The 10,630-nt window shown below is 40.4% G+C and overlaps 2 protein-coding genes across 5 annotated transcripts in view; one reads left to right on the forward strand and one right to left on the reverse strand.

Annotated features, from left to right (window-relative positions):
- The window catches only part of LAMB1 (laminin subunit beta 1), an 82,748-nt gene that overhangs the window by 64,580 nt on the left and 7,538 nt on the right, over positions 1–10,630 (forward strand). For both annotated transcript variants that reach the window (XM_079932174.1, XM_079932173.1), the window contains exons 26-33: positions 59–243; positions 1,182–1,423; positions 4,085–4,288; positions 4,840–4,984; positions 6,351–6,558; positions 6,746–6,887; positions 8,984–9,160; positions 10,429–10,588. In XM_079932174.1, coding sequence (XP_079788300.1) covers positions 59–243; positions 1,182–1,423; positions 4,085–4,288; positions 4,840–4,984; positions 6,351–6,558; positions 6,746–6,887; positions 8,984–9,160; positions 10,429–10,588 — 1,463 coding nt within the window. The remainder of the gene's footprint in view (positions 1–58; positions 244–1,181; positions 1,424–4,084; positions 4,289–4,839; positions 4,985–6,350; positions 6,559–6,745; positions 6,888–8,983; positions 9,161–10,428; positions 10,589–10,630) is intronic.
- The window catches only part of DLD (dihydrolipoamide dehydrogenase), a 52,056-nt gene that overhangs the window by 2,603 nt on the left and 38,823 nt on the right, over positions 1–10,630 (reverse strand). The window contains exon 15 of one of the 3 annotated variants that reach the window (XM_079932178.1): positions 4,276–4,376. The exons of the other annotated variants lie outside the window; for them this stretch is intronic. The gene's annotated coding sequence lies outside the window, so the exon portion shown is untranslated. Of the gene's footprint in view, positions 1–4,275; positions 4,377–10,630 lie in introns of those variants that run through there. 3 annotated transcript variants of the gene reach the window in all.

Consider the following 10,630-nt stretch of genomic DNA (forward strand, 5'->3'; position numbering starts at 1 on the left):
CCTTCGAGTTTTCCCTTTGGTTTATTTTCCTTCGGTAAATGTGTCCTCCTCCTTACAGGAAACTAACCAAAGATGTTACAGAAAAGATGGCTCAAGTAGAAGTAAATTTATCCGACACAGCTACGCAAAACAACAGCACGGCCAGAGAACTAGATGCTCTACAGACAGAAGCAGAAAACCTGGATAACACAGTGAAAGAGCTTGCTGAACAACTGGAATTTATCAAAAATTCAGATATTCGGGGTGAGCACTTTTTTGTGCAAATACTTAATCCTGGGCAATGGATTTTACCACCTGTCTAACCTTTTAATAGAGCACTTTCAGAAGAAAATTAAGTGCTTTGTAATCAGTTTTAAGCTTTTTCACATTGAGACTCTGGCACAAATGAGGATTAAAGTCCCCATTTTACAAACATGGGACATGGGGCACAGAAGGGGTTGCACGGAGCGAGCAGTGGTTGTTGCATTAGAATGGCATGCGTTTTCTGATTTTTAAATTTTTTCTCCAGTTAGTGGTTTACCTCCTTGGCTTCTCTTGGAAACGGGCTCTTGTAAAAAGTTAAGAAATTAAGTTGATACTTCTGCATATCGTTTTATATTCAAGAATGTTACTTGGTCAGGAAATCACATTTTCAAATAGTTTATTGGTATCGAAGGCCGTATTATAGGACCTTCCCTCCCCAAAGCAGAAGAAAGTTAAAAATGTGTCAGATCACCCTATCCATCCTGCTTTATGCGTGATTGCTTATTTTTTTGGCTAGATCCTTAAAGCCAAAACACGTCAAGCTGTTTTATGTATATAATATTAGCCATTTGAGTGGGTCTAAATAGTTAAGTGAGAAAAGGGAAAAATCATCTGGACATGTAATCTACAGGCTGCCTGACACCAGCTATTTAGAGAGAACTGGACGCTTGCCTGTGTGTAGGAACAACATCTGCATGATCGACTTAATTTTCTAATCCAGATGTTCGGCATCCTCCAGAGCCAGAGTTAGGTGCTAACGGGACAAAGTGTATTCATTGATCATGAGAGGAACGTTACATTTCTTCATAAAGATTTTATTCCTTGAATTTTAAAACAAAACCACATAAGGTCAGTTTAGACGCGAAATACAGCCGTTGCTTGACGGGGAGATGGAGTACAAGGGGATTAACTATGGGCAATTTCATTTCATGCCCTAGGTGCCTTGGACAGCATCACCAAGTATTTCCAGATGTCTCTCGAGGCAGAGGAGCGTGTGAACGCCTCCACCACAGATTCCAGTGGCCCCGTGGAGCAGTCGGCCCGCACTCGGGACAGAGTGGAAGACTTGATGTTGGAGCGAGAGTCCCAGTTCAGGGAAAAACAGGAGGAGCAGGCCCGCCTTCTGGATGAACTGGCAGGCAAACTACAAAGTCTTGACCTTTCAGCTGCTGCCGAAATGGTAAGGTTTGAGGGTTTGGCCTCAAGGCTGCCATGCTTCAGGAGAAAAAACACCCTGCTTTGTCTTTAACATTGTCCACTTTGCAAATGAGTCAGCAGGAGGGAAACTCCGCGGCTCAGTCTCTGGCCCACAGTCTGGGGTCTCCAGTGACCAAGCCAGATTAAACACAACAGTGTGTGGGTTTCCAACCTTCCTCTCTCCTAGAGGTTTCTCTGTGGTACAACCAAGAATCAGGACTACTATCCCCAGGCTGCTGAATTGAGTCACTGCCTTATCTAAACTGGATCCTTTTTATACTGTGGACATTTTTTACTTTGTTCTGATTTGAAGTGCAAACTTCATCTCAGGGGAGCAATTGAGAATCATTCTGGGAGAGACTTCTTAAAAAAATTAAAGGGCGCTAAAGAATTTTTTTTCATGGGTGGGTGGGTGTTAAAATGCTCCCTTGTCCCAGTAACTTCACCTAGTGAAGACCAGCCTAGGAAGTGGATTCATTTCCCGGAAGCTTTTAAAAAGTAATTCTGAAGCCAAATGAAACTGAGTAGCGAGTTCAATGAAAATCAGGCAGAAAGCCAAAAACAAAAGCCAAACTAAGCCTGTTTCTTCCTCTTGCTCCCCTATTGTTTTTCATGGAAGAGCACCCGTCCGAGAGACTCTGGAGGATGTTTTTATATACTGTACCTTTATTTTATAAGGCTTCTGCTCTCTTACCTTAGAACAGAGGGTCAGTACAAGGGGGAAGGTGGGTTCCTAGGAAGCTGAGTTCAGGCTTCGCTACAATTTTGTCTTAGTAACAGTCCCCCGCCCTCTCAGCCTTCTCCCCCCCCCCACCCCCTCTCCGAAATAGACAAAAACACACTGTGCTTTCTAATTAATGCCTACAAGGTTATATTTTCATTATCTTAGGAAACTTGATGGCATCTAATGGAAATAGGGAGTTAGGAGATCTCCTGTCACCATTTCTCTAATAGAGAAAGAGGCCTAGATCAATGTGTAATCGCACCTGAGACAAAGCAATCACAGGCGAGCGTGAAATGCCAAATCTTCCTTCCTTCCTTCGGTATATTGGCTCTTTCCATATAAATTCTAATTAAAAACTAGTCATCACAAACAGAATCTCTCCAAACTAAAATGAAAAGCAGACAAGCATGCTAAAGGATGTTTGCTCTGCAGCAGAGGGTGTCTGGGGGGAGGGGGGGCTGCAGCAGATGCCTCTGGCCACAGGAGCAGGAGCCCTGCCCTGGGCCTGCTTTCCGTCAGGGGCCTGGCCTAGGAACAGCCTACGCTCCTTCCATCTCCCACTTTGTTCGTGTGTTAATGATCCTGCGAGAGTTCCCTTTATAGAGTCCATACCACCACTTATCGTGTAGAAAAATTTTTGCTCCTTTGTGTTTTTCAAGTACCTTTGGTTCTTGTCTTTGTGTATATTTAGTTAGACCCATGCTGGTTTTTTTTTTAAGCCTGCCAGGCTGCTAAAACAAAACAGATCTTCTAGTGTGCTGCCAGATAGTTTTTAGAAAGCATCTCTTCTTGATTAAGGCTCATGTTCTTGTACAGCATGCGGAATAAATGTTATTTTCTGAAGCTTTTTATGTGCTGTAAACCAGACACATTAATGACTATTTATTATTTTGAGATATAATGACTATTTATTATTTTGAGATATATTTTGAGATTATAATTATTACAAAACTATTAAGTTAAACAGTTGACTATTCAAAAACTACTCTTTTACTTATTAAAAGGAGTACTTGTTTGGGAGTATCCTGTTAACTGTTTTTCACTGTAGTATATATAGCTTTTGCCTCTTTTCAACGTGACCATTTTCCACAAAAGGATAGATAGCTCTAAATGTAATTTTTCTTCCTGCTCAGCCTTTTCCATCATATAGCAATCTTGTAATTTGCTGTGTATATTCTACAACCAAGCCCTGGTCTTTGGAAGTTTCTGGTAGATAAGAAAGGAGGAGTCTGGCAGGGCCGTTGGGAGGTTATTTGGAAAGTTACACCCGTACCTTTGTCTTCTCTGTTCCTCTCCCCTGTGGAATGTTCCCCCACTTCCCCTGCACAGATCCCACCAGCCAATACTCCTTCCCAAACTACAGTAATAATCAGTGGTCTCTGCTTTGCCTGCTTTCCTTCGCACTTGCAGCATCTGACCTATTCTTGGCCGTTTTACCTAGAAAGATCTGTCTTCCTTACTAGATGGGAAATTACTAAAAGGCCCGATAATGGGCCTTTTATATCACCCTTTTCACCAGAACAGTTAACAGGGTGCTAAGTCTAAAGAAGGTTCTCAATACTTTTTTTTTTGGTAAATCCTACCAGTTAGGAGAAAGGGGACGGGACACATTCTTTGACTTTCATATGGGCTGACTTCAGCCTGATGGAGCAGATAACATTTGCACCCTGCACAGAACCCATATAGCATTGCCGTTCATTAGGGCAGAAGGTACTGATGCAGGGCTGTAAATCATCGTTTCCTTGGAACTAAGCAGGTTAGCTCAGCCCTGAGCTCTTTGCTCCGCTCTATCCTGAATACTGTTCTCAAGCACCCTCGCTGAGGACCACCTACACGCTCTCTGGGGCCACCCAGGCTCTGCACAGCTGTTGGCTGCAGCGGACTCACTGCACCCCGTGCTTGTTCCTTGGCTCGCTGCAGACGTGTGGAACACCTCCGGGAGCTTCCTGTTCCGAGACCGAATGTGGCGGCCCAAACTGCAGAACTGACGAAGGACAGAAGCAGTGTGGGGGGCCCGGCTGTGGCGGGTTGGTTGCTGTCGCACACGGCGCCTGGCAGAAAGCCATGGACTTCGACCGAGATGTCCTGAGTGCCCTGGCTGAGGTGGAACGGCTCTCCAAGATGGTAATTCAACGGATGGGCTGTTTCTGTTTGTTTCCTTTCCGTTATGGACTGGAGGATCTGAATGGGCCAAGTCAATTCCAAATGCTGACTAAAACGAAAAGGCCTAAGTTTTTGTGAGGTCAGGGAAAGAGAGGAGGAAGTTTTTATTCATGGATGGTTTAAGAATCTACTTGCTTCTCACAATAAATTGAAATAACCATGTATTAACTATGGGTCCAGGGTTATGAATACCTCCAGCTGTTATTTCAATTGAGCCTTTATTCTTCTGAAGTGACATGAAGTATTAACTTCCTGTTAACTGAAGTGTGTAGGTTGGTACCTGAGAACAAGACTAACGAACATCTACACCACCAAATGTTTTGGAGGAATTAAAAACAACTAGAAAAAAATTTTATATGCTAGCCCTAGCTATTTAAGACTGTTGTATAGGAACTGGTATAGTGAATACTTTGTCTATACAAGAATATAATATGGTTGAAGGGGAGATGTTTGTTTCTAAAAAGTTTTTCGACATCATTTTCTGGACCATGTATTTTATTCCCCATACATAGGTCTCTGAAGCAAAAGTGAGGGCAGATGAGGCAAAACAGAATGCTCAAGCTGTTCTGTTGAAAACCAATGCTACCAAAGAAAAAGTGGACAAGAGCAATGAGGATCTGAGAAATCTGATCAAGCAAATCAGGAACTTTTTGACCCGTAAGGAACTTTTTCATTCTACTTTTAGACATTTCTTCCTGTCCAACAATTTTTTAAGAGTGTTTGAGAGGCCATAATTCAAATCTGCCTTGTAGATAAAAAATTCTAAATAACCTCTAACTTATGCTGAAACAGACACACCCGATGTGATACCCACGTAACAAATCAAGAAGTCAAACATACACTATGAGAACTAAATTTGAAATTTGTGTTAGAGATTACATATAATGTGTCATAAGAACCTTAATTCAAAGTAGAGCTTTGTTGACATTGTCCCTAAAGCTTTGTAATCCTATTATTTATAGGATATTATAGTTACAGAGCTCTATACCTTAAGTGTTCTGTACAGAAATAGGAAATCTCTGGGATTTGTGGTCCAGCTCACAAATGTTGCAGGTCACAGTTTGAGTGTTACCACTCAGGATAGTTTTGGCTGCAAGTTAAAGAAAACTCTCAACTGAAATGGACTTAATCAAAAAAGGGATGTATATTATAACACACAGTAAGTTCAATAGTAGAATAGCTCCATCGTTCTAGGATCCATGCACTTCTCATCTTTCTGTACTGTCATTTTAAGCATATCAGCTTTGTTCTCAGTTTGCTAAGGATATCTTATGGAATATTCACATATTATCCTGTGCTTAAACCCTTAGGCTCCATTTTTATGTTCTGTTCTTTCACAGTTTATAAGAAGGGAAAAAAAGCCTTAAATATCAATGACATATTTAAAGTTTAAACTCCAGTATTTTTTTGACCTCTTTTTTACATTTGACATTTGAAACTCCCTGGCCTTCTTTGATAAGGCAACTATCCTGATTCTCTTGCTTCTGACGGGATTTTCTCCCTTTCTGTAGTTTCCTGAATCCAGATAATTTATTAGGAATTTCAACACTTACATCTGCATTCACAGTAGTTTCCTACCTAATTTTTCAACCTCAACTGAAAGTTTTCATTGCCCTTTAGGATCAAGACCCAGCTTTTTTACCCTGGCCTGTATCGTTTTCTACAATCGGAAACCAGTCGCTTCACTCAACTTCCACATAACTTGCTCTGCCCATCCTGCCTCTCCAGCCAGAGATGTTCTTTCTTCTCTCAAATCCTGTTATCCTTCAAAACCTGATCAGTTCCTCACCCTCCACAGTTTTACCCAATGACCCCAGCCTACAACCAACTCCAGTAGTACGCACTGTCTGCAATACTGTTCCTGTGTGTAGGTCTCAACCTAGATTAAAAACTCTTAGATAGGAAGTACCTTTGTCTTGTAACCCCACCATGCTGATCACATAGTAGATGACCAGTAAGTGGTTGAATGAGTGAACCATGTATGATTTTCACCTCCTCACGGGAATATCTTTGCTTTTAACAGAGGATAGTGCTGACCTGGACAGCATTGAAGCAGTTGCTAATGAAGTACTGAAAATGGAAATGCCTAGCACCCCACAGCAGTTACAGAACTTGACAGAAGATATTCGTGAACGAGTTGAAAGCCTTTCTCAAGTAGAGGTTATTCTACAGCAGAGTGCTGCTGACATTGCCAGAGCTGAGATGTTGTTAGAAGAAGCTCAAAGAGCCAGGTATCTGAAGACAGTATTATGGCATTTAGGGGGGGCTTTGTGTATCTAGCATTGAATAAAGTATTTCTCCACGTGAGTCTCTCAGGGTCATTTCAGGAAGGCTTTTCTTTAAAAGAAATGCTCTCTTCTGCGAGGAAGTACTTTTTTCATGTTCACATATAATACATTGTCTCATTCTTTTACTCAGCAACAGTGCAACAGATGTTAAAGTCACTGCAGACATGGTAAAGGAAGCTCTGGAAGAAGCAGAAAAGGCCCAGATTGCAGCAGAGAAGGCAATTAAACAAGCAGATGAAGACATCCAAGGAACCCAGAACCTGCTAACTTCAGTAAGACATTGCAATCATCATTACGTGTGGGAGAAAATACAGGCGCATATACTCTTATCAGAAAAGAAGCGCATTTGACAGTTATCTATGAAAATTCTTACAATTGAACACTAAAGGAGTCCTTTCAGTAAATCTAAACTACTCCCATCGCACAAGGTGCTAAAGTGTCATTTTCAAGGAAGAAAAAGGACTCTAAAGAGAAACATTAAACCCCCTCTCATTTTCATGCCCACAGAAAGCCTAAGAAAGATAAAAGAGTTTCCTGTTCCTTCAAGGAATCACACAGATTTTATTTAGTATGAAGCACACTCTTACTCTTATCCAGTTTTAGACCATCTCTGGCTGGAGAGAGAGGACGAACAGAGCAAGGTTTTGCAGCCCAAAAGCAACTGCATGTAAGACCGGTGCCTCAAGATTTATGAGGTGATCATTCACAAAATGTCTGCTGCTAACACCCAGTTTTAGAGGAACCTAATAGAGCTCTTACAGCTAAACAATCTGTTTTGTTCAGAATGCATGGGAAATCTATAAGCAAAATACCCTAGAGACACTAAGAACTTTTCACATGGATTTAGTGCTTTATTCTAAACACTTCTCTCTTAAAAGTAATGCAAACTAATTGTTTTATTCTTTCACTTTTCAAAAATCAGTTCTAGAGGCAAATTTTTCCTTCCAATCTTAGGAAAGTTCAGGGTAAAGAAAACGGATGACTCGTTTAACTCCTCCTTATGTTCTCAGAATACACTTTGAAGTTAGATGCTCTTATTACTTGCTGCTATCCCCCTTCTCAAGCCAACGACCCCTAATGTTTAAAATCTTGGGAAATGCCTTTTCAGCCTGCTTTCCCTACCAGTAGTTGATAAAAGCCCATCTTCCCGTATTCCCTTACTCTCAGTAGAATGAAGCCGGACCGTTCCCAAGCCACTTTCTTACATTATGAGCAATTTAAGGCCCTTTCTTCAGGCTACGTGTTCAAGTTTAGAAAAATTATGTTTTCCCACCAGACTACATTCTAACCCTTTCAATTACTGTTTTTTCTACCTGTAGGATTTTCAAATTTGTCAGTGTGTTGTTAACATGTTAATAAGTGACTTTTTAAAAAAATGACTGTTTTGAAAAGCAAAATGGAAACTATTAATCAAACTGTAGGTGTGATACCTGGCTTGTTGTTGCAAGTTAATAATGGTGGGCAGAAGTGTTTCAGGTTAACAGTAAAAAAAATAGAGCCTTTACCTAAACCACACTAACGAAAGCTTGTCACGAACTATTCGCCTACTTAAAACTGTAAGGGTTATCTTGTAAGAATAGTCCCTAAGAATTGTTTTCTAAGTTAACTAATATGCATATACTGACCCATTAGTTACGACATTGTTATTCAGAGTAATTCTGTGGAATAGACCCAGCCTTGAAGATCATTTTTCAGAAAAATTAGGTGCTCAGTGAAACTGGTTCTTCTGTTATGGTTCAGGCTTACTTTGGCTAGCTTTAAAAACAACGGTTACTAATTACTTTGAAATGAGAGCCAACGTGGACCCTCACCAGTTGCACAGATAAGATACTTTTTCCCTAAATAATTTTGAGCACTTATAGCTTCCAGTTATAACATTCCCAGACCTATGCCATCTCACAATCCTATAGTAACTTTTCAGAGTTTTAACATTCCTGATTTCCATGTCGTTTCTGAAGTATTATGCTACTAGAGTTTAACATTTACAGTTGATAGAAAAAAATTAAAATTGACTGGAAGTTACAAGTTTTCCACCCATAATACTTCAGAAAGTTGTGTGGATATCCCTCTACTCACATCCGCTGCTTTGTGAACACTAGGCAAGTTCTTAAAGTGCTTTCTCAACACATCAAGCTGCCTGGAGGTGGTTCAGTAACGAAAAATTTTACAAAAATTTCAGCCTAGACCAGCAGAAGTAGTGAAAGAACAGAGACTATTTTAAACTTGGGCACTTTATATAAGCTTTCTTGAAATTTCTTTTGTTCTAGAGCAATGTCATAGCAGCTTTTTAAATCTTCCTCTACACTGTAGTCATAGCACTTGCTATCACTTCTTGAATTAATGGCTTGCTGAATGATGACGCTTTTAGATCGAGTCTGAAACAGCAGCTTCCGAGGAAACCTTGTTCAATGCCTCCCAGCGCCTCAGCGAGCTAGAGAGAAACGTGGAAGAACTTAAGCGGAAAGCTGCCCAGAACTCTGGGGAGGCAGAATATATTGAAAAAGTAGTATATACTGTGAAACAAAGCGCAGAAGATGTTAAGAAGGTAAGTAAATCTTTGGAACTTAACAGCTATGTGGATAAAGGAGCAACTAGTCTCCTCCAAGTGACCTGTTTTGAAAGAGCAGTCTTCAGATATATAAATGTATCCATACACGTGTAGGCCCTCAAATCCAAACTTGGATAAGGGTTATTATTGAGCTTGTATTTCAATTAGGAAGACCTTTATGGCAAACAGTAAATTACCTGGCCCTTTGAGAAATCTTTCAAAGCAGCGTAGAAACTGCTTAAAGAATTCCTAACAGACAACAGCCAGTAGGGAACCCTTACCTCACTTCTTCTGTGCTCATCGGGAATTAACCACCTCTTCTCAGTGGATGATACTATATTTTGCAGAGGAAAGTCTCAAGCTTAAATTTCTCACTACAAGCCAAGTAATCATTGAGACACATTTCTAAATTTCTGTAAGAAAATATTTAAAGAAACCTTTTTAAACTTTTCAGAGCAGTGTTGAAACGAATAGTAGGGTGCTATAAACTGACATGAAGTCGAGATTTTCCTAGAAGCGGCTAGCTTTTAGGCATTACATACAGGTGACTTCCCTACACCTGTGGTTTGGGGAAGAGAACAAGTAAGTTTACTGCCCTATCTGTCTTTTTTCATCTAGGTTTCTACAGGTCTGAGAGCGTAAATCTCCCAAGTAGTCTTCTTATAGAACACTTTGCATCAATATTAAATTTCACTAGAAATAAGAAAACCCCTTGACATGAAAGTCCTCACAACCATCTTTGCAACCCCCCATTAACCCCACTTGTGCTACAATCTTGCCCTCCCTTCCTTTTTAAATCTGCCTTTTCCCTCTGATTTTCCTGATAGCAAGTCTCTATCAACCCTAAATTAGTCACAATCAAGATGGTCTTACCATTTTTTTTTCTTTTGGCTTCTTTTGATCTCTAAATTTGGATCTCAGCAAACCTACCTCTGAGAAACCCTATTTCTCAAACTCTCCCTCCATGCATTCTCCTACGACATCTCCACAGAAAAGTACTAATCTGCAAAGACCTACCACAACATGTCTTTAAGATCTTTCATTTAAAAAACTCATGTCAACGTTGTATCTAATTCCACTGTTTCAAGTTAATGTTTTCAGTTATTTACTACTGGGGAGCTTGAAGCCTGAGTACCCTTGGTCATGGCCTTTAATTCAGACTGCTTGCCATGCAAGTTAATCTCATCCAAGCTTGCCACCGTTTACCAGTCTTAAATATAACTGCTGATGCTATTACCTCTTTGTGCTGAAATGTGGAACTGCAGACTCTGGACGGTGAACTTGATGAAAAGTACAAGAAAGTGGAAAATATAATTGCCCAAAAAACTGAAGAGTCAGCTGATGCCAGAAGGAAAGCTGAACTGCTACAAAACGAAGCAAAAACACTTTTGGCTCAAGCAAACAGCAAGCTGCAACTCCTGAAAGGTATAGATTTTTTTTTCTTTCACTTAAGACTCATGATTTTTT

Source organism: Stenella coeruleoalba, assembly GCF_951394435.1.
Source record: "Stenella coeruleoalba genome assembly, chromosome: 9".
Classification (NCBI taxonomy): domain Eukaryota; kingdom Metazoa; phylum Chordata; class Mammalia; order Artiodactyla; family Delphinidae; genus Stenella; species Stenella coeruleoalba.